The sequence below is a fragment of the Tachypleus tridentatus genome, chromosome 6, assembly GCF_004210375.1.
Source record: "Tachypleus tridentatus isolate NWPU-2018 chromosome 6, ASM421037v1, whole genome shotgun sequence".
In the NCBI taxonomy this organism is placed as follows: Eukaryota; Metazoa; Arthropoda; class Merostomata; order Xiphosura; family Limulidae; genus Tachypleus; species Tachypleus tridentatus.
The window spans coordinates 112,934,419-112,959,529 of record NC_134830.1 but is presented as its reverse complement, the minus strand read 5'-3'; the positions used below and the strand labels follow the sequence as shown (position 1 = coordinate 112,959,529).

The 25,111-nt window shown below is 34.4% G+C and overlaps 1 protein-coding gene across 1 annotated transcript in view; it reads right to left on the bottom strand.

The window, feature by feature from the left end:
* Positions 1-20,547, bottom strand: part of LOC143253333 (TWiK family of potassium channels protein 7-like) — a 30,783-nt gene extending 10,236 nt beyond the window's left edge. Inside the window, exon 1 of the mRNA XM_076507050.1 lies at positions 19,913-20,547. Coding sequence (XP_076363165.1) covers positions 19,913-20,369 — 457 coding nt within the window. The 5' untranslated portion in view covers positions 20,370-20,547. The remainder of the gene's footprint in view (positions 1-19,912) is intronic.
* Positions 20,548-25,111: the final 4,564 nt, after the last annotated feature.

Here is a 25,111-nt window from a genome sequence, read left to right as displayed (position 1 = left end):
CTCATCCTACATGGCTGCCGCCTGAGCAGGATACCTGGTTGTAAAAATTCTTCATTTTGAAAGTGGGGGTTAAGGCTGTTATGGAGAAGAAGAAGAAATTCCAATATGGCAGTGGAAAAATACTTTACATGAGAAACACGAATGTTTTGACCGTGATATGAAACCAGGATTTAAAAAAATACTACTCGTGTTAAAAGCAGTGGTTAATTGCGAAAGGTTGATGATTATATAAACATTGAAAAGACTTGGCAAACCACGACAGATCGAGAGGTTCGTTTCTGAGTAGAATCACTTAGTAACATGTGACATAAAAATGAAAGACATTCAGTTTAATGGTATAGCTAGAATTATTTTTTTTTCAAATTATCACAAATATTGTGTTTTTAGTCTCAAAGCAATTGCAGTACAAACTGAGATGCTGAAAACTGAATAACTGTATTAGAGGTCACCTGCCGATATCAAGCTGGCTGAAAATATGGTTAGTAGCAATATTAATACTTATCTCTCTAACCAAGCTTAGTTTGGAATGCTATTATTTCTCATCAGCCTAACCAGGCCGAGAACTTCAATTTATTGTAAGAGGTCAATTTTTATCCCTCTAACCAGGTTGAGGACTACAATTTACGGAGAGAACAATGTTCACCAGTCTAATTAGGATGAGGACTACCAGCATCAATGGTCGTCTGTCCATCTAATCAATGAGGTGGGACTAAGAGATAATTTTGTTACATCGAATTATTGGCAAAATAGTAATGATTAGTAATTTGCTGTCAATGACTTTTGAACTAACCCTTCAGTTCAACTGGTAGAGAACCCACATACTAGTTTGGAGGTGTGAGGCTCAGTAGAAAACGAAATAAAATTTATCTTACCACATAGTTTGTTTAGCTTTTATCGGTAATACAACGAAAACAAGTCATGGAATGTCTTTAAGTAACAAGAATCGAAATGAAATAAGGATCCGTATTTGTTCAAAATATACCTTTCTCCCCCCCCCCATACCTTACGATATATATCTTCTATAACTATTAACTTAGGTTTTGATATAAGACTTTTATAGATTTTAACATGAACAGCAACAAATTTTGTAAATTTATATTTCGTGTATTTTCTTATTGCAAAGCCACATCGGGCTATCTGCTGAACCCACCCAGGGGAATAGAACCGCTGATTTTAGTGTTGTAAATTCGTAGACATACCACTGTACTAGTGGTGGACTTATATTTCATCCCCAGTTCAAGTATATATAAAATTATGCAAATACCTTGAACAGTTTCATACACTCCTGTGTATTTCATGTCTAAATATTATTATTGTCTGTTTGTTTCTTGTTAAATGCAAAGCAACGCAATAGGTTATTTTTGTTCTCTGCCTGCCTCGAATATCAACTCAGATTTTTTAGGGATGTAAATCCACAGACTTATCGTTGAGCCAATGGGAGGATTATGAAATTTAAAAATAACAAAAATAAATATTAATTTGATGTTTTACATAAGAACGTGATTTATAATAAAAAGTTTACAAACTTTGAGAAGCCTATATTTTTGTGAAAGAAAAAATAATAAAAAAGAAATATGGATTATTTTGGTTCGTATAAGAAAATTATATTTTAAAGAAGTGTATGATTTGTTTGAAAAAATATTACAGTTTTTTAAAGAAATACGAATCAAAACTCTCAATGTTATTGCTAATGCGTTCGGTTTTTTTTTCAGTTTCGCGCAAAGCTTCACCAGGGCTATCTGCGCTAGCAGTCCATAATTTAGCAGTGTAAAATTAGATTGGTTTGATTTGTTTTAAATTTCATGCAAAGCTACACGAGAGCTATCTGCGCTAGCCCTTCCTAATTTAGCAGTGTAAGACTAGAGGGAAGGCAGCTAGTCATCACCACCCACCGCCAACTCTTGGGCTACTTTTTCTCCAAGAAATAGTGAGATTGAGCGTCACATTATGACTAAAAGGACTTTATATTTAGTGGGATGGTGATTCGAAACCGCGACCCTCAGACTGCTAGTCGAATATCCCTAACCATCTGGCTATGCCTGACCTACCAATACGAAAATTGGTTATTAATAAATAAAGTCGTTTGGGATCATATAGAGTTATTGTTTCAAATCAAACACTTTCAACGTTTGTTTTTGTTTTTATTTTTGTTTTGCTATTTTCTGTTTCTCTGATCAGAAGTAGAAAAATAAAACTTTCTTTATATTTGTTACTATTGGTCACAGAGAAGCCTGTGTTTACTATGATTAACATCTCTGACTTCAAAAATAGTTTATTTCATTAACTCTGACTCCAATAAGTTTTTTTTTACCTTGCTGTCGAGTCTCACAACTGTGATGTTTTTGTTTTTATTTTTTATTGGTTACCAACTGAAATAAAAAGATTTCATCTTGTGTCTAAACACGATTATAAATACAGAACATATACCATATGTTTTACTTTATTTCTTATCTAAACAGAAACTGCCATCACATGCATATAGATCTTAAAGTCTGAGATTCTCCAAGAAGGCTTTAGTCAGTTCCAGCGGGATAGAAAACTAAATGTGATACAAAATAAACTTATTCTTAAAAACTTTAAACTATAAGTAAGTCATTAATTAGGAAAGTTTCTTTTTACCCAGAAGATAACGAACTGTTACTTTTTCCGTACGTTAAGACGATTCCATAAGTTTCTGATAAAGTCATGTTATAGTTCAACTCTCTCTTTTGTATTCTCTTTTATCTTCCTTGTTAGAGATATACCGATGAAGAAGGGAAAAAAAGTTGTATTTTGTCCTGCCCAGTTATATGAATGACCTATAGTTCTGTAAAACACTGAAACAGTTTGTAACCCGTTCCTTTAGCACAGATCAGCAAAATCAACTATTTTGTTCTCTTTTGACTTTTTGGAAGATGTTTGAGAAATGTTGCATACTGTTGCTTTATCGTCGAACTCGAACAAAAGATTCGTTCTGTGAGACAAATGTTTCGACAATGCCCGGTATATACTTGGCATTTAGTTTACGTACGCTGGGTTAGATCTTAAAGAACAAGTGCGTCATTTCGGGGTAACAATTGTCCGTTGTTGTGGTGTCGACAATATACCATTCACTGACGCTTTACGACATCGTAATGAGTTTGTTTGTTTTTTAAGTGTAATACTCAAAGATGTACGATATGGAGTCTGAAGTGACTTAGTGCCGTTGTTAGAACTAAATGATAGCTTTCAATGTGCTTCAAAAATACTAGGTTTTATTGATAAAAACAAAAGAAGAACAGAATCTTCAAAGATTCAGTTTGAGACGTTTAAACCAGTTTCTCAAAGTGTGGCCCGAGCTCACAGGTAGTGCGGAGGGTCCTCTTGGTAGCCCGCCGACTATCACTGACGCACAACGGTCGAGGCCGTATCAGAGAATAGCCCTAGTACAGTAGGAGCGGTTGGTTCCAATATATGTTTTTATCCGTTCAAGAAAATTTGAGAATCAATGTTTTAAAGAGAATATACTAACTGTTTCTTCAAGTTGAGCTTCGTATCCTACAAAAGGTGTAGATTAAAATCTCCTGTTTTTTTTTGTAAAATAACTCTAGCGTACTGCTTTGCCCGATTCACCTTTTTTTTTCCACGTTTCACAACACACGAACTGTTTGTATCTACTTTCGTCTTTAACCAAAAATCGTTTTCCCAACCAAACAAGTTTTATCTCTGTGTTCGTATAGACTTTATTTATTATGTATTATCTATGCTTGCTTCCATCAGTGGTTTAGCTATAACCCTGAAAGCTTGTAATGTTCAAAATCGGGTGGACACAATACAGATAGTCCACTGTCTAGCTTTGTTCAAACAAACAAATAAATCGATACTCTGCCAATCTGCAGTTTCCGTTTGAATACTTTATGTCAGTTATTTATTTCGGTCTTGTACTAATAATATATAAAATATCAAACATACATACCACCTTAGTCATTCTAGTTTTTAAATTTAATTTTATCCAGGTATGTTACCAACACATTGTGGTTTTAAAGTGGAGACACGGAGAGGAATGCCGTTCCAGCTGTTAACTGAAAGTAAGAATTGAAACTTTGACTTCAAATGTCTTATTGTAAGGACACGAGTCTTTGAATAGATTTCCGGAGTCCCTTCTTTTATACTACTCAAGTGGATGCTGATCGTTAGTTCATGTCGCTAGGTTACAATGACGCAGGATGGATTCTTCATCCAGCTAGCATGGTATAGGATTAGATCCGTTTCTTCATCATGCCATAATAATATTCATTAGTAAAGAAATATATAAAAATAATTTAAGTTTTCTTGTTTTACTTGTAATTTGATACTCAACGTTTGTCAGTTTCGGTTTGTGTGAAGCGAAACGCTGAGTGTCTAATTGATTAAAAAAGAATGAAAAAGGTGCTAGCAGGTTATTTATTTATAAAATTGATTATTCTTGTATACTCCTATAAGCATTACACAAATTAAATATTCATTATACGGTCCGGCATGGCAAGGTGGCTAAGGCACTCGACTCGTAATCTGAGGATGGCAAGTTCGAATCCCCGTCGCACCAAACGTGCTTGCCCTTTCAGCCGTGGGAGCTTTATATTTGTTTGTCCATCCTCCTATTCATCGGTAAAACAGTAGTCCGAAAGCTGCTTTTCTTCTGGTTTTACACTGCTAAATTAGGGACGGCTAAAGTAGATAGCTCTCGCATAGCCTTCCGCGAAATTCAAAAACAAACAAACAAATATTCATTAAGTGTAAACTAAAGCTATTTATTATAGGATTTGAAATCATAAATTCATCAGAATAATATTAGCTAAAAAAATCTATGCTTTCTTTCATTCCTATGTATATTATTAACTGGTATTATAACTTAATGGAGCTAAGAATAAGACAAGAGCAAACGGTCGAATATTTAAACAAGCGTATCAATCACGTAAACATCAAACTTCATTTAGGCTTGCAAACAAATTATTATACTCTCAACTGTAGACCGTTGATTATAACGATAAGCTTGCATTTATGTGAATACAAATATGTAATTACATTAAAGTAAATAAATAGTGCTTGTATTCTCATTCGCTATCTATGTCGCAGGCAGACCAATATGCTCGCTTTCATGTACTTTTGATACGAAAATAGTGATTATATGTACATCTAAGAATAAATGCTTATAAACCAAAGTTTGTTTGTTTTTTGAATTTCGCGCAAAGCTACTCGAGGGCTTCGCGCTAATGATATTGTGTTCATGTTGTTGTGACTTTATTTAATCCACATAGAATTCTTGCCTTAATACTTCCCACACTTACACAATGCTAGATTCTTCCGGTGATACTTCCAACACATACACAATGCCAGATTCTTCCGGTGATACTTCCAACACATACACAATGCTAGATTCTTCCGGTGATACTTCCAACACATACACAATGCCAGATTCTTCCGATGATACTTCCCACACTCACGCAATGCTAGAATTATTTTTAACGTTTGTAAATGAAGCTTCACATTGCCTTTTCAATGCCTTGTGGGCTGATATTAGTTTGATGTAATTACACGCGAACGCTGATGTAGGTTTGCACAATCTTGCGTTCTCACTACAGTACACTGAAATAATAATGTAATCTACATAAATAAATTTGTTTTAGATCACATAAAATAAGCTCTGTCTTAAAGTATACTTAGTGGCATTAAAAATACAACAAGTAATAAAATGAGTTGTTTCATGCAGGTTGAGCAATCACGGTGCAAACACGTCTGGGTTTTAATCATGAGTATTCTCTGAAAACAATTGAGTAGTTCAGGTCATTTTAACCAGCGTGTCAGTATTTAAACCGGTCAAAACTTACCCATACCTTGCTGTTGTACATGATGTACATATTATTTTAGGCTCTCTTCCAGATGACCACATCATCTGCGAAGTGTGAGCATTATGTGAAATTTAAGTCTTTTACAGACGTTTCGTTTACACCTATGATAAACAGGGTAGGGCTAGATAGTTCTATCCTCTCTTGGGGAGTAAAATATCTGAGAGAGTGTCTTCCACCTCTACTATAATGCTACTTACCTCCAGGAAGTTTGATAAACTGCGAATAATTTTAGTTGGAAGTCCTGTTTTCGTTTGATATTATACTGAAACGCCGTAAATTCCCACGCCTAATCATTCCACCGACAAAGGGAAAATATTTTTTTTTTTATTTATCAAGGGTAAAGAGTAGACGAAATAATACAGTTGAATGGTATAGATAGACTTGGCTGGAAGTTTGAAGTTACGATTTTTTAAAGTTGTTGTTGTAAATAAGAACCAACGATTTACATATTATCTTGAATAAGCGTTTTATCCTACAGCAAATCAGAGAATGTTCAACGTGCACTGTTTCTTTATTCACTCAGTTTTCGATTATATTTCAAAGTAACCTTTTTGGATTTTGGATATTTGTCTATGATTTCCGATCAATTGGCTTTTAATGGTAGCCATTGTTTTAGCATATTGTTAACTAGTAAGTGGTAAGCCTTAAATAATATACAAAATGGTTGTCCCAACTGAGGGTTCTGCTCAAAACCCATGCTAGACGTTTCGCTTCCTCTTTCTTTTAATGACCCTGTTGAGTTAAAGCTATACCGCTGTGATATTAATATCCGTATACATTCGTAGAAGACCAGTAGTCACATTAGATACCATCTATATATTATAAGAAATCTCCTGTCATATGAACGTTCATTAGCTCACACAACTGATAGCTACAAGTTAAACAAGGAATATGCATAGGATAGATTCTAAAGTTAGTCTATGAGTATAAATCAATTGAAATAAAAGCCAATAACAACTTTCTATTAACAAGTACACCTGAAGTTCATGTGGTACAGGATAAATATGTTAAAAATAGAGAAGAGAACAAACGCTTAGTTATGGAACACTTTACAATACTTTCTGCACTCATATATATGTAAAAACGGCTCGTTTGGGTTGAGAACATTTTATGTACAGGAGCGAACAACGTTTCGACCTTCTTCGGTCATCGTCAGGTTCAGGTTTTTCTACAAGTGGGTTTCTCGTCATCACTGATTATTATTTATGCACTCATAAACAAATACACAAACACATATATATATATCTTATATAAAATGTATTAGTTCGAGAGTGACCTTTTGACCAAGTTCGTTTTACATGATTTATAAACCATGTATGAACATCATTTTGCGATATAACAAATTATATTATATGATAGAATAATGTATTCACTTTCGTTGATAAAATCCCAAAACTTCCGAGGTTCCTTACCTGGCTTAAAAACAGGCAGATAAATCGAAATTCTGTATAACTGCAGTTATTCATCATAAAAATAAATTTCTCATATAATGCGCAATGACCCAATGTTAAACCACCTGTATCTCATTGTTTTGTACTTTAGTTGTATCAAATCTTTTATTACAATGGCCCAGTGTTAAGCCACCTGTATCTCATTGTTTTGAACTTCAGTAGGATCAGATCTTTTATTAGAATGGCTCAGTGTTAAGCCATCTGTATTTCATTGTTTAGTGCTTCACTATGACCAGATATTTTATTTTATTTTGTTGTTAACTAGTTAACTGCAAAAAAAAATCAATTTCTTTTTTATTTTTTGCAAATCTTTATTGATTGTTAGTCGTTGCGACGATCATGGACTATTTATTTGATTAATTTTCTGTTCTTTTATTTCCAATTGATTAACATAGCAACAATTTCGTGATCACACATCAATGTAACGACAATAACAAAATATGAAACAAAGTTGATTTGGTGAGTGTTTTACAAATATAACGCCTTAAACGACATCATCTATGTAGTATTTACAGTGGTGCTATCAAACCAAACAATATACAAAATCTATAAGATCGTCTTGTTATAATATATATAGTTTTTTGTTTGTTTTTTACGATTTCATTGAATATTTCATGATGCAGTAACATAAACCTAAGGTTTATATAAAGTACTATCATTTCATGTGGTAGATTTTCTCGTAGCAGTTAGATACTTAGTGGATACTCTTAAACATACATTCATGTCAAAATAAATCTTCTGAATTGATATAGATTTTGAGTTTGAATGTTCGTATATGCTCAAAGTAAATATTTAGATAATCCGTTAATTTATGGATTCTAAAAATTGCAGACTCGTTCAGGGTGGTAACAGATGCTCCGGTAAACGCAGGTTTGTAAGTTCTCTGATGCTATTTATAAATTATATGTTTAGACACTAACGAATGTTTAAGTAGATTCAAACTGTATTTTATAAATGCTTTAAATCTAAGGTTTATGTTAACACTTATAATTGTGTTCTTATAACCGAAAATGCAATTTACAGAATGTTCGAATTTATTAGTAACCAAGTCAGAGGGGAACCCAGTAGCGCGATATTTCTCGTATTCCTGGTAGCATGTAACTTCTTAGAGTGACATTACAACTATTCTTGGAGGTATGTAACTTCTTAGAGTGACATTACAATTATTCCTGGTAGTATGTAACTTCCTAGAGTGGCATTACAACTATTCATGGAGATATGTAACGTCTTAGAGTGATATTACAACTATTCCTGGTAGTATGTAACTTCCTAAAAACAAATTACGGCTGCCCCTATTGATATACAACTTCTTAGAGCAACATTAATATTTATCCCTGGACGTATACCACTTTTCATAAAGAAATTACTATATACTCCATTGCGTACAACTGCTTGGAGCGTATTACACCTATCCCTGATGGTATGTAACTTCTTATAGCAACATTACCACTATTTCTGGTGGCATATGACTTCTTAGAGCGACATTACAAATAGCCCTGGTAGTGCCTAACTTCTTAAAGTGATATCACAACTATTTCGATGGTATCTAACTCCTTAGAGCGACATCTAAACCGTTCCTGATGCTATGTAACTTCTTAGAGCGACAGTACAGTTGTATGCTACTTTTTAGAAAAAATTTCATCATACTTATGATGATATGCAATTCGTATATCGACATTACAACTATTCTTGGAGGTATGTAACTACTTATATCGACATTATAACTATCCATGTTTGCATGCAACTTCTTATAACGACACTACATGTATTTCTGGTAGTATGTAACTTCTACTGTGCTTATTTTCATTTCAGAGAAGCGTAGCTGACATCAGAGGGTGTACGTTTTGTCCTGTACCGAACGACTAATCCATACAATGTTATGCTGGTATAAAAGATGTGCACGTGTTTTTGCCCCATCAATTATTATAAGACGTTGAACGTTGTCCTGGACAATTCCCAAGTATATGTTTTGTTCTACTTCCCTGTGAACTTAACTACAGCTACGTTTAAAGATTTACTAAATGAAAAACCTTATTCTGTTGATAATCAGAACAAACTTATACCAAAAATGACAACAGAAACAAAACAAAGCAAGGAAATGGTGTACTTCAAGCGAGTGTGGTAGTGGTAGCCTGCCTTCTGTGTCATTTTGGTATCCAAATGACGAGAGGAGTTGTCCACCCTGCGTCATTGTATCCTAGCAACAAGAACAGATGTTCAATGTTGGGTAAACCGGAATGTAAAGATGAGATAATGTTGATAAAAGTAAAGAAGTGACAGTGACGCTTCGGTTTCTCAGCGGCTTTACTATTCATAGACTTTTCACGCAGTGTGTAAGTGAAGACGAGGAAAAGAAAGATTTCTATTTCAGTTTTACAAAACAGTGAACTAAGATATCCTAAATAGTCTTGATGTAACGTGTTAAAAGGTAATCGCCTAATTTTCTTTTTCTGACATCTTAATTTGAAACTTGTATCCCTTAACCATTCAAGCTAATGTGCGTGAAAGAAATCTAGCATTAAAAACACATAAACTAATTATTTTTATAACCATTCCTTTACTATATTTAGTTCAGTTATTGTTAATAATAATAATAACAAAACTACTTCAAATATCTTTATTGTATTAGTCTAAAGAAAAATAATGCTTAAATACAATATTCATTGACTTAAACACTCTATGAAGATTAAAATAATTATTTACACATAATACCTAATATTTACTCAAGGTTGAGCATGGTCTAGTGTCTAGCATGACGGACTGCATATCGAAAAGTCAAAAGTTTGTACCACTATACTGCTAAATTCGCTCCACACGTTCAGCTGTGGGCGCGTTCTAAAAGTGACACTCGGCTCCATTAATTACAACGGTTCAAAGGTCTAAATAAAGCCCTTGTTGCGACGAGTCTTCTGAGAGGCTGTTACCTCCTCCTGTGGTCAGCAATGTCTAAAATCTAGAAGTCTGCCCTGTATTTAGTCCATATCTGCATGATTTATCATTTAACTGAATATTCGAATTGCTATATTATTGGTAGCACAAATGTTAAAGGGAAATATTAACTTTCTGTAACACGTAAAATTCAAATGTGGTTAATATAACACACCCAGCCTTGTGTTATAAGATACAATCCACATAAAGCAAACACTTTTATCATAATAACAAAACCAGTCTTAAATTATAAATACAATGCACCTACAGCGAACACTACTATTATCATAAAACCGTAGCCAGCCTTGTTTCATAAATATAATGTCACGTAGTGAAACTTGGTATTAATAATGTCTGCTATGAACATCTTGATACTTATGAAAATATTATCTTCTCTGTTTATGTTAAGGAAAGTAATTTAACTCTATGACGAAATTTTGTTTGTTTGTAGTTAAGAAGAAAGCTATACAATGGGCTATCTGTGCTCTGCCCACCACAGCTACTAAAACCCGGTTTATAACGTTGTAAGGCCATAGATCTGTGCCACTGATGGGCGTGACGAAACTACCTGTCATTTTTCCTGGTCTGGTAATAGACCGTGTTTTTATAACTATATGAAAAATATAAAGTATCATGAATACGCAAGTCTAAGCAATTTGAAACGCGAATCAATACGTGTTGAAGATGAAAGATCCTCTGTAGTTTCGGTTAATTACTGTCTGTACCTTCTTCTGAGTACTTCGTTAAGTACAATATCCAGAGAGTGGATAGAAAAATAAACAGAAAAGTAAAATAAAACTGAATAAAATAACGTCACAATTAAGTTAACTACACTTCACCACACACGTATAACTACTATTCGATAATCTATTGTAAGATGATGATTATTTTACGTCATCGTTAAGGAGTAGCAAAGTTATAAGTATAACTGTCAGTGGTATCAGTGTAGATGCTAGTTTTATCAGGTATTAGCAACAAGAAATATTATCTTGCTATGCGTTGATAGATTCTAGTAGCGTCGACGTGCAACAGTTATAGAGTGTGAAAGGTAAATTATTTTGTCAAAATTGTTGTGTTGTGAGTTTAAATGTTAACATGAATTAATTTTTAAGCACGTTAACATATGAATATACACATGTAGTGGCGTAGCTTGGGTTTCAAAAGTGGGGAGACAGTTACTGTATGTGAGGTATGCACGAGGGTATTACATCAAAATATTAGTCCTTAAAAAGTATTGGGGACATTTCACCCGTGTAAAATTAAGCATATGTGCACATGTAAATACATATACAACGCGATAGATAGGAAATTTCTATCGATTGTGTAAAACATACAAAAATATCAGTGGAGTTGATAAATAAATTTAATAGTCAACATATTTTAAAAAGAAAACAGTACTTGGGAACAAAAACTTGGAAAAATGCAAGTGAAAAAAGAAAAGGTTATACAGTAACGTTTGGTTCCGTAAGTATCCAGTTACAGTAAAATTCTGAGCAAAAATATGAATTCATTAAAATAGAAATAATTTTGTCTAAATTTAAGTATATCGCTAAACGTCAGTAATAAGATAAACTCGTATAAGTTTGAAAAATATTCCCCAGTGACACACCGGTATATTGCGAACTTACAATGCTAAAAACCGGGTTTGAATACCCGTAGTGGGAGGAGCACAAATAGCCTATTGTAGACCTTTGTGCTTAACTACAAACTTTCAAAACAGCGGGCTGTAATTTAACGTCTCACTACTCTTTTTAGTGTGAGATAACTAGAAAAACCAAGGAATGCATTTATAAACAATCTCATCACGTCTGTTGTTGTTTAAGTTCTTATAAAACGAGACGCGCGAAAAACAAAACGAAACACGCGGTTTGTTTGAAAGACAATTTGGAGAATAAATGAGGCATTTTCATTGGTTTTTCAGACTTTTCTTCCTCCCTGTTGTTGTGACATGACAGTGATTACAAGCTGTTCATCATGTTTTGAAAGAAAGCTCATTTAAACATAAAATGACTTTCTATAAGGTCAGAATAAGATCGATTTTCTTTCTTTGCTTCAAAATGCATTTAAATTTAGTAGAGTTTGTCAATGGTTAGCTTACCTGAACTGAGAATCTAAGGATACGTGTTTCGTGATCCATTGCTGCTCCACACTTTGTGGCAGGGATGCATTATGAGGGTGATCACCATGTCTGGACTGTGAATTTGAGGATTCATGGCTAGCGATCCATTTCTACAAAAACGCACTCCACATTTTGGGACGTAAGTGTACTATAAAGACGGTGATAACCAAATCACTCTCTTCAATAAGTCAAAAGTAACCCAAAAATTGACAGTCGGTACTGTCGATTAGCTGTCTTCACTCAATTCTGTTATTTTACATTTTAGGACGACGTTGTATAGTTTCGCAGGAAACTTTCAAACAACCAAGATTAAACGTTTTCATTTACCTTCACATTGTTATGGCACAAAAATTAACGATAAATGATTCATAAACGTTCCCTTTCCTTTTAAACTTCAGCCATTTGTCAGACCTGACAGAAGATATCATTATATTTTCAATGTGTGCGATTTAAGAGGATTTTATGACTAGTTTTCAAGATTTGAAATTGTTTTCAGAAATCGTAAAAAAATATAACAAATTTAATAGTATGGCTCCTTTTACTGTGCTTCAGAAAGTGTATACAACTTTAATAATTTCTACACCTTCTGGGTATTTTAGAAAGTAAAGTCATAAATTATCTTTTTTTTTCCTAAAATATTTAAAATATCACTGGATAACTCTTGAACCTCGCAAATGTTTTTTTAAAAACAAATGTGGCTTTTCTGTATATCTTGTGCTCTTCTCAGATAATGCAAAGACATATGCCATTGCAATGTATACCTCTTCCCTTTCTGGATATGTTATAACAAATGCAAAGGTTTTTGTTTGTTGTTTTCTTCAAATAGATGACATTAAATGTTAGGACTTTTCTCGTGGATAATTTGGCAAGTGTGTGGGGTTAAAATGTATCTAAACTGTTGGGTTGTTTATTTATGTTTTTCTGTCGACTGTACTTGTATTTATGGCAGAGCTACTGCGGTTATCTTCTGCCCTCTCCATTTTTAACTGTTGACTAAAGGAAGGAAAGCTAATGAGCAATAACCTGCCAGTCACACCATTCACGCTCGCGAATTGACTATTAACTATTACAGTACACTCACAGCTTTAAAGGCGGTGAACATTTTGGGGTGTCGCACGGAATTGAACCCAACTTCGTCAGCTTCGAAGCCCAGAGCTCTTCTTTAACGAATGACATAAAAATGTTTTAAAAATATTATTAAATATATCTATCCGGGCAATTCGATGTCAGAGACACCTTTCCAAACGTGATAATAAGTGAATGGACACTCAGTGAAGTTGTCTCAAGTTCCACATCTGCTGTTTGTTTTACGGGTATCGTAGAAAGTGTGGACTTTGGTGACATTTCATGGTGCTCGAAATAACGTATGCACCTTTAGAGAACAATTCATTTTTCTGGATGTGACAGAGAGTCAAATTTTGTGCATTTTGTAACGTTTTTAATGCTGTAGTAAACTTATACACGTTTTGTCGATACCTCGTTCTCTGTGTCTGGTTAGTGAAAGAAATATGTATGAACTTGGTGACAGCTCTGGTACTCAAGTTCCAAGTATTTAGGGAAGTATGCGAATAGCTAATGAATAATTCGTTTTTGCTATATATATCAAGAGAAATGTCTTGAGATTTAGAGCTGTATCTAATTTCCCCTAGAAACTATAATATTGAAGTTGAAAGGAATATTACGTATTTCATTCTTCTCTTTGGTTTACATAAATAAGAGGACTTCTGACTGGCAAAAACATTTAAAACATTTTTAGTTGTAATAGAAGAGTGTTTATCAAAACGAGAACTCCTTTTTTGGATCACTATAATTTGTGCTATTCGTAAAATAAGTAGCAGTGTTTTGTGAATTAAATTGATCCCGAATTTATATTTTTGGTACGTGTGAAAAATACACATACATACGTATACATACATATAATATCGTGTTATGTTAAAATTATTCCACTTTTGCTGCAATACAATACCAGGGTAAACATATAATTCCATTTTTTTTCGTATTTTGTTTTAAGTTGTTTTGTTTTTTAAATCCTCAAATTTCCGATACAGCACATTGGCTTTTTAAACAAACATTTTAAAACTTTTTCGTACCGTTGCTTGTGGTCCCTTATTTTGCTGATTGGAAGTGTTCTTACCAACATATAAGTTATACAAAAACATATAAACAATATCGCAAGTAATTCCACCTATTATTATGTGGGGTCCTATATATAGTTACGCAGAAACTGGTAACTTCCCCAAAAATGTTTTTGTTCATGTCTTTATACCTGTTGTTGTAACAAACAAAAAATATAAAAATACTTATCATAGCGTAAAATTGAAAATGATATTAAAATAAACAAGAAATTTGAAGCTTAATTTGCAACAACCCTTACCCCGCAGTTGTTGTTGTTATTGCACGTGCATTTCTTAATATACCTCTATCTTTCAACGCTGTTTGGTGCTGACGTCGGCTGCTGTCGTCTGTTTTTTCATGATGCCAAACATGCTGAGAATATTCAACAAGACCATAGAGTGCTGAAGGTGTGCTGGCCATGTGATATTTCTCAAGAATTCGGCTGCTTCGTGTTGTGTTTGGCTTTATTTACGACGACTTAAAACAGCACGTTGTTTTTTGTTTTGTTTTGTTTTGTATTTTGTTTTCGTCCAAGCGCGAGCCTCGAAGGTTCTTACTGTTAGTCAAATATTGTGGGTCTTTAAAGAATCTAAATGAACTAAAAACGACACTTTCTTACTAATCACGGTCCTTCCTGACAGGAAACGAACAGTAGGGCACAACTGCAGTAGCCAAGTCATTTATAACAGATGCTTTTGGAATAACTTAGATATAATAAAAAAAAAAAAAGGGTATATAGTAAGCATATACTTACTAACGTTAGGTGTAGCGTGAAGATGCGTAAAGATGAAATAAATTAATGTTGTAACCATACACTGAGCAAATTAAGACGTAATGTGAATGTGTATATTGGTGAGATAGATTAATGTTGTAATCATAAGCTAAGTAACATAAAATGAAGTGAGAATGTTAGTATGTATATTAATTCATAATATGTGTAAATTTGTTTGTTTGTCTGTCCGCAAATTCCTCCTACAGATTTTGAGCTAGCAAGACCGAACTTAGCAAACGAACTCAAGGTGGCCCGAAGGAGTCATTTACAAAATTACATGGTCCTCCTGTAAAAGAGGTCTAAAACAAGCGTTATAGATATCTGAGAATACATATTAATGGTAGATAAACTAGAGTCTGTTATCAATTTTCATAATCCTGACCTCTCTGAGAATTTTGGGGCACTCTATTCATACCTACATTCAGGAACTAACGATACCAAACTGGGCACACATGCTCAGGTACCAGGAGCGAAACCCCCCTTAAGGTATCTATAAAAGTAAATGGGGACAGTGGAGGAGCTTAATCGTTACACTGGGGCCTACGTGTATCATGGGGGTTGATCGTGGGTATTTTATGCTAATTTAAGGATAATATTGGGTAAATATGACGCATTAGTATAATATTCATTTTTTTTATAACAAAGAACATAAAACGATAAACACATTAGTAGCGCATATATATTTTCACAACAAAATAAGTACACCTGATTAATAAAATATTCATATTTTTATAATGAAAGACATGGATAAGTAAAAACAGATTATCGTATTATTAGTCGTCACACCAAACATGCTAGCCGCTTCAGCCATGGAGGCGTTATAATGTTTCGATCAAGCCCACTATTCTTTGGTAAAAGAGTAGCTCAAGAGTTGGCGATGGGTGGTGATGACTAGCTGTATTCCCTCTAGCCTTACATTGCTAAATTAGGGATAGCTAGCGCAGATAGCCCTCGAGTAGCTTTGCGCGAAATTCAAAGCAAAATAAATCGTATTATTAGCATTTTTATGACGACTGGATAAGCAAAGTACTTGTATTTTTATGAGATAAAGCGGTTGAAAGTGGCGTAGCTTGGCAACAGTATTTATAATTTTTATAGGAAAAATAAAATACGCAACGATGCTATTAAGATATCAGTTATTTTTGGTTGCTTTTTTGGGTTTTTTTCCCAAATGCACCTGATTAAAATATTACCTTAAATACGCTTCTAATAAATGAATGTACGGTCGAAAATGTCAACTCAGATGTTCCTCACGGTATGCAAATTTAAGTCACTTTTTAGGTATCTTTAATCGTTTTTTGTTTTGTTTTTTACGTTTTCTAAAATAACAGTTTAATTATTTTTATTCACGGAGTGAAACAGTCACCCTGGCGGAAGAAAACAAGTCCCAGTTGGTGGGGTTCTGCGTAATGGATTCACCTTACTATATTGTGAACGACATTGGTTCCCGAAATAGACCAGGCAATCATGCAGTCGACAAGTTAACCGATACACAGATGTCGACATGGATAATAAAACTTCGGCCTCGCTTTTTTTTTTTTTTAATGAGAATGTCTTTAAACTGACTGAAGGCGACCATTTTTATGGTGTATGTTTAAACGCTGGTTCGAATAAAACCAGGTCAAATAATTCAGTTACTAACTGTAATAATACAAACATTACCAACCAGATTTATCTTTGGAGGGCTCTTGATGGGCTGTAATAAAACGATAAACAAGGTCTGATAAAAGAAGAAAAGCAAGAACAACGTTTCTTTACACAATCAAAGATAAAATCTTTATCGAACGTTTCAGCTGACTAGTTTCGGTAATGCAGCTCTGATGATAGCAACTGTGTTGCAGAAACATTTCGACTGAAATTTTTAATAAATATTTTATCTTTAGCTGTGTTTAAAAGCATTTTTACTCTTAATATAGTAGAAAGAGAAAAAAATAAAACAATGTATTACAACATTATATTACATAACTAAGATTTAGCAAAGAAAAATGTAATAGATATCTCCTGATAATTGCATTTAAAGGAACCAATGTTACATCTAACGCATCCGTTTGTTCCAGGTTAAATGTTAAGACTGTGGTCATGAGCGTTGTTTTTTTTAACTTGTTACTTCAAGTATCCTCTATATACATATATAAATGATACATTTTGAGAAGAATAGGGTGACGTAACCCTAACTAATTTATTTGTTTCTGGGTTTTTGAAAAATCTAACGACATTAATTTACGTTTTATTTTAGTTAATATTACTACGGTGTGGTATGTAATAATCATCTATATATTTTCCTGTTTCTTTGTTTAATCCCAAAACCACACAGTAAAACATCTGTGATCTGTCCACTTTGAGGAATTAAGCTCCGCATGTTTCCATTCTAATTCTGTAAACGTACCGCTGAGCTAACGGAGAACATTTTCATCTTCTTCTTTCTTAAACAAAAAACTGGGTTTATATTAAAATTGCTATTTGAATTTGAAACCACATATTTCCATTGTCAGGTATTAGTTGCATTAACTTTAGATTTAAACACCACAAACATACACGAAATATCTCCGTTTTTATTTTATATTCAGGCAAAGCTATGCTCGCGTACCAGATCTTCAATTTTCTATGGAGATAGCAAAAAGTCAAGAACACCTGCCCTTAACTCTTTGGTCACTTTTTTTTCTGGTCGAACAGTGAGTTTTGATCATTACTCTTAGTCGGGCGTGGCCTAGTAGTTACGTTCCTGGACTGTAAATTTCATGATTTAGAATTTGTATGACGTTATCCTTGAGCATAAAAAGTGTGCTGAGAGTGTGCTATAAGAGTAACAGTTAACCTAACTTTTCAATATGACAGAAAGTAGTCCAAAAATTGGCCTATCAGTTCAAAATTAATAACAATTTGCACAGGTAGGCTTTGTATAGCTTTGCGCTAACTTTTCACAATAGACAAACTTACAGTGCACTCAGAACCTCAAAGTGCGGAGATCGTTTTTACGGCAAGGAGACATCCCTTTATATCACATGTTACATTTTACTGCGAATGCAGTCTTACAAAAAAACACACGAAAAAATTGTATAAACATTCAGACTAACGAGGGGAGTCGGACTGGTGAATTAGGCAAAAATAACATCAAGAGTTTCAAAAGGTAGTTCTAATGAACCTAAAGCAACAGCATAGAAATGAACTTCGAGTAAATGAATGGGGTAGCAAAGGTACTCAAAGATCATCATCGATATATCAGTTACATTTATGTTAAATACATGTATCTAAGCTGCAAATACAACCCCCACACACACTAACTATATTTTGCTTATAGTAAATATTTATGTTATCTGTATGGAAATAAATAAATAAGATGTACCAAACTAAGCCTAAGAATAACATGTAATAACATGAATAACATGTAATTCCCAGAAGAAATCCAATTAAATCTCGTAACTCTTCACTTTTTTTTCATCGGTTTATGGAAGTTGATTCTGAATTGTGATAAATATTCATAATTATTTTTTATTGTTTTTTAAACTGAATTTTTATTCACAAGTCGGTGATTATAGATGGCTTTTTTGCCTATGAGACAAAGATATTTGTCATCACCTTTATCCTTTCCAATAAATATGCTCATAGTACGAGTCTGAGAGCTCGTGTTTCGCGCCCTTTTCTTGGAAAATCTTGTCCACACTTTGGGATTGTGGCTGCGTTATAAGATTACGGTGAAATAACGTCATTTGTTCGTATGATAAATGCCCAAAAGTTTCTGGCGAGTGCTGTTGACTACCTGTTTTTCATTTTGTTTATTAGTTTAAAATTAGGAATGGCTGTGCACAGGTAGTCTTTGTATTTCTTTACTCGAAGGTTCTAAACAAATAAACAAATGAATAAATATTAAATATTACAGTGAAAAATGACATTTCAACTTTTATTTTGTGCATTAAACCCGACCCCACCCCCACACATACACCGGCTTTGCAAGTGCACCGTTCTAAACTGTTTGTGCACCATATGGCTTGTGATGCCATAACTTTGTTGGTTAGGAGGGTCCGTAATAGTCATCGTGTCATACACAAAAATTAACAAATGTACTATCTGCATTGTAATAAATACAACTCATGGAGTCACCTGCGTTAAAACACGAAGTGATGCATTAAACTGAGTTATGAAACGCTCTGCAGGCATCCGACGCAAAAATTGGGTTTCGACACCCTTAGTGGGCAGAATACATATAGCCCCTTTGTGTTGCTATACGTTTAACAACAACCAAACCAAATTCTGAAACATATACTCTGACGTAACACGTGTAGTTCATGTAGCACGTGTCTCGTTGCTCTTACTAAACTAGATTTTCATCATTTTGTTTTTTAAACTTTTACAAGTCCTCATATTCCCTACCCACCTACACACTTAGTGGATCAACAGTAAATCTGAAGGGTTATAAACAATAAAAACCATATTTCGGTATCCGTGATAACTATGGTGTAGCTTTATACTTAAAATTTAACAAACAACCCCTACAGAAAATGAGTATTTTTACTCACATTATTTCTAGTAGAGTTCTTAACACAATGTTGTGACGAATAAAAACAATACTTTGTGTGTCATACGTAAACCCCACCAATAGTGGACAGTACGAAAACGAGTCAGAAATTTGAGGGTGAATAGCGAAAATGTTATGTACGTAAAAGTTAAGTTGACAACGTCTTACCGATAGTGGTGATGACAGTGAGCGAGTAGAGAAAAGCTCCCGAGAATGACCACTGTTGACCAGCCTCCACTCCCTTGCCGTCATATCCGTCCCTGACTGCCGCTATCAGAGCAGACTGGAAGTCTTCTATCTCAGAGGTCACAGTTCTGGTCCAATTTTCTCTGTAGAGCACATTATAATTACATGTGATATCCCACAGTCGCTTCACCGTCTGCTCCCGCATCTCGATTACTTCACTCGCTTTCTCCTCCTCGTAGGGAGCCTCGAGCGCCCGGAAAGCGAAAGCGCCCATGATGCTGTATCCGACCACAAGTCCGCACAAACCGACGTGAGAAAACATGAAAGCTGTGAACTTCCGGCAGCACGTTTTACATCTATTGGCTGGCCGCCGTTTTTTCGCGGGATGGTGACCTTCTCTTCTACTTCGCCGAGATGATCGTTTCCTCTCTAACGTCATTTTGGAGGTCAGCTTTAATTGCGTAGTCTGAACCGGAAAGCACACATGTTTACAACCAGTTTAGAACATTACATTATCGACATTTCTACGGTATTCCGTGCACTCATCCGCAAGTGCAAGCATCGAGCTTGCTTGACTTTAACATCTCGAGCCGTCACACACACACATATACACAAACCACATGGTCCTTGTCTCTTAGACCGACATCGCTCACGGTCTTCAATTTTTAGAGTCGCGTGGGCTAGCAGCTAGTGCCATCTCTTGTTAAAACGTTCGTCAAACTGTTTCTTTCATTTAAGAAACATTAAGGTTAAAAAATATTGTAAAAGTAAACAGAAATACTTTAGGTAATGAGTGAGTAAAAACTATAAAGAACAGGTTTCATGTCTTTCCCATGGAAATTTAACTCTGGGTAATAAATGATAAGAGAATATGCTTAACTTAAAGTAGTTTTAGCTGTAGACGAAGAATGCAAGAAAGTTTCGGAACGTTAGCTACTAAGTAGCTTACATCTTAGGAACTCCTTGCGATCTTTTTTTAAAAGTTTGTGTTTTGGAATTTCGCGTAAAGCTACACGAGGGCTATCTGTGCTAGCCGTCCCTAATTTAGCAGTGTAAGACTAGAGGGAATGCAGCTAGTCATCACCACTCACCGCCAACTCTTGGGCTACCCTTATCCAACGAATAATGGGATTGATCGTCACATTATAACGTCACCACGGCTGAAAGGGCGAGCATGTTTGGTGTGACGAGGATTCGAACCCGCAATCCTCAGATTAAGAGTTGAGCGCCTTAACCGCCTGGCTATGTCGCGCCTTCTGTAAAAGTAACGACAATCACTAACAATGGAAAATAATTAGCTGGTTTAATGATTCTAAGTTTCATTTGGTAAAGATGACATTGGTTCTCAAACAAAATAACATAAACATTTCATTTGTTTGAAAGGACGTTTATTTCCATCTAAATACCGATATACTACTTAATATGTTATTGAAATAACTTTAGCCTAGAAGTTACAGTTACATATATAAAGTACAAAGTTGGAATCTTCCTTAAGCATGCAGTTTTTCTTACATTTGTGTAGCATATTATTTCTTTAAAAGTATTTAATTAGAAAATAATTTATAAATTTTGATATCAATCAAACACTATGTTATTTGCAGTTAAGTCAAATTAATATCATATTATACCTACATCTAAACCATTACTTGACAACAATCTGTGTGTGTGGTGAACCTTTGACCTGATTGTCACTAAGCAAAATGTATTCCACAAAGGACTCCCTCTAACTGCTTGTAAGAAGGACCGATGCTCAGATACTACTAAGCTACGTCCCCTCGGGGACTTATGTCTTTCTCATGTGTTTTGCTCACTTGTAGCTGGCAAAACTTTGGACTAATTGTCTTCAAATATGGCATTATACAATTAGAACCCACCGCTCAGATCTGATCCCTCTATGCCATTCTCATTATTACAATATCTCCCTCCTATGCGTTAAATTAGTATGTAAATTAGCACGTTCACACACACACACACATATATATACACCCGGTTTCTCTTAAATAAATATACGGATAAGTATTTAGCTGACAGCTTTCTGTCTATTTCGTTTTACAAGTTGGTTAAACATCCCGATTATAACAAATATAGCATTTTCATGATTTCCTCTTATGGTCAGTAAGTGCTTATACAGCCAATAAGAAATTAGTAAATGTTCATATAGCCAATAAGAAGTTAGCAAGTGTTCATATAGCCAATAAAAAGTTAGTAAGTGCTCACATAGCGAATTAAAAGTCAGTAAGTGTTTAAAAAGAAAGACAATATAAGTATGGCTAAGAACCATCACTTACAAAATAGACCGCAGACTGTCCAATAGTTTTGGTATTTGCTGTCCTATGAGTTTCGCACCATGGTGTGTTCCCACAGATACACAGCGGTAAGTATACGGACTTGCAAAGTTAAAATCCGGGTTTCGATTTCCCGCGGAAGACACGGCAGATAGTCCAATGTGGATTAGCTCAAAAACAACAAACAAGGAAACAAACGCAAACAATGTTATAAAATAATGTCAAGAAATCTCACAATATCGAATGATTGTAATTATGATTTTTTCCAGGTCTCGTGCTTTTTTAGTGGAACACTTCCTCTATCGTAGACGGTGCTCGGTCGGGTGCCTTGTGTTAAGCACAATTTCATTGCTTCGGATTTTCATTGCAACAAGTTTCTTCAAAGGACGCTAATGTTCAGTCACCCATCCTGACAATAATTTCATATATCTACCATCTTATGTGGACGTCGAATTTCCAAAACTAAGTTTTAGCAGACCAAAAGTAGAAAACTCCTTAGGAGCTGCATCAAGCTACTTGATAAGTGTTTGATAGAATGGAATTGCTGTAATTCTAACCTCCTTGGCCAAAATTCTCATGAAAACATGTGTTTCTTTGAATTCTCTATCTTAACCACAACGTTTACTTCGCTGACATTGGAGTTGTCATGGGTACTGGGAACCGATTTCAGTACCATATGTGTTCCTGTGTGCATATTTTAGCCTCCATTCAAAGTTTCATTCTTCAAAACGTTGTGTCTTTCAACAATCTCGCTTTACGAATGCTATTACACAGAAAAGGCTGCGACAATATAGTTCAGACGTGAGACTACCAGTGGCGACATTGCACGTTGCATGGTAAAACATGCTGTAACCCCAAAATGTGGGTGCTACCTTGGTGCTATGAATCGAATTTGTGGCGACAAGGTAATGTTTTAGCAGATGCAAACGTTCGTTACAAGATTTTATTAATTTTCTATACAGGTATAACATGCCCAGTTACAAGCTACGGAATCGAAACTCCTCGCCACGCATTATTGCCCTTTTAACTGTGGGGGACTTATGATGTCACTGTCAATCCCACTTTTTTCTGACAAAAAGTAGCCCAAGAGTTGTGAAGGTGAGTAGTGTTGACTAGCTGTCTTATCCTCTAATCCATCATTTTAAAATTATAGAAGTAGCCCAAGAGTTGAGAAGGTGAGTAGTGTTGACTAGCTGTCTTATCCTCTAATCCATCATTTTAAAATTATAGATGGCTAATGCCAGTGCTGGATTACACAATCCTAGAATTACGTGTATTAGAAAATTTGCTTCTTTTTCTTTAAGTCTATAAATATCAGAATAACTCCCCATAATAATATAAGTCTTAACTCTTTTTCAGCAGAAAATATGCAAGAATTACAGAGAGTGTAAAGACTTTTGGTTCTTATTCTAATAATTTAATGGCAAATATAATCAATTATAACTTCTTGTATCTTGCCCAGTTGAACTAATACAAAGGTTGAGAAAGCAGTATGGTTATTAAAAATATAAATTAATTGAGGGTGTCCATGTGTATTGTTAATTTAGGTCACTTGTGATTGTCATATACAACTAGAGTCATTTCTAGAATCTTAATGAGGTTTATTTTTTCTTGGTGATCAGTCGATGGCCCCTTCTGAACACTGGTTAGAACAGATAGCTCTTTAGTAGCTTTGAACGAAATTCTGCAGAAAAAAAACAAAAAAAAAACTCTGTTGAAGTCAACGTTTTGTATCAAATAACGATATTGTTTACTTTACGTTTATCTGTGTATTTTGAGTAGAGTAATCACTGGTTTGAAGTTAAGTGAGTTTTCATATTTAAACTTCTAAAGTTAATCCTACTCGATCTACTTATTTTTCTTTATTTTTCTCCGGTAGATAGTCGGTATTGTAATAAGGTTTATCACAACTGACTTAAATCTTGTGAAAGGTTAATCATTTTTCTTAATTGGTTTATTGTGTTTTTTTCATCTTATCTAAGTCTTTTATAAACCATTTGTTTCATTGTAGTTATGAGTGTGGCCATATCATTAGTTTTGTGATCGTTATATTTAGACGCGTCTATTTGTAAATATATCTTTTTGTCATTATTATGAAGATAAAAGCAATGACCTAATACGAACGATATCTTATGTAAAAACACGAGATTAAATATTAACCAAGTTAAAGGATGAATGTGGGCGTGCAATGAAACTTGCTTAGTTACTAGGCCTAAAGTAATGAAGTAAACTCTATCTGTTCAATGTAATAGGTAAATATTGTTGTTGTTGTTTTAAAATAAAAATTTTACAATCGTTTAAATATAACAGACTAATTATTTTAAACGAGCAATGTTGTTGTAACGGTAAATCACGTTTTCCGCAAACATAGCTTTAAGTATCTAGTAATGAATACCACAGTACAATTACGTCAAACTTGTTTGTATTTGTTAAATATTAACACACTTTAGAGCATATTGAATAGTCGGAACATGTAGCATAGGTATATGCTATATATACTACATGTACGATATCGAGAACAGATTGTTACATAGATGATATTAAATAACTATTATTTCATGTTGAAACGTAAGACATCTGATATTAATTTATTGAAGAGAATCTGAGTTTCGTACTATGATAGAGTCGGTACAGACTACACTGTACATATTCTGTGTTATATACACTATGCACACTGTACTGCCCTATATTATACATACTTATGCTATATACATACTGCCCTACATTATACATATTATGCTATACTGTACATGTCATGCACACTGCACTGCCCTATATTATACATACTTACACTGTTTAAATACTGTAAATTATAAAACATATATACCTTATATAAATGGTTTTGTAACTAATTTGGTGGCTTCCCTCCTTGGATATTTCTAGTGGAGTTAAGTTT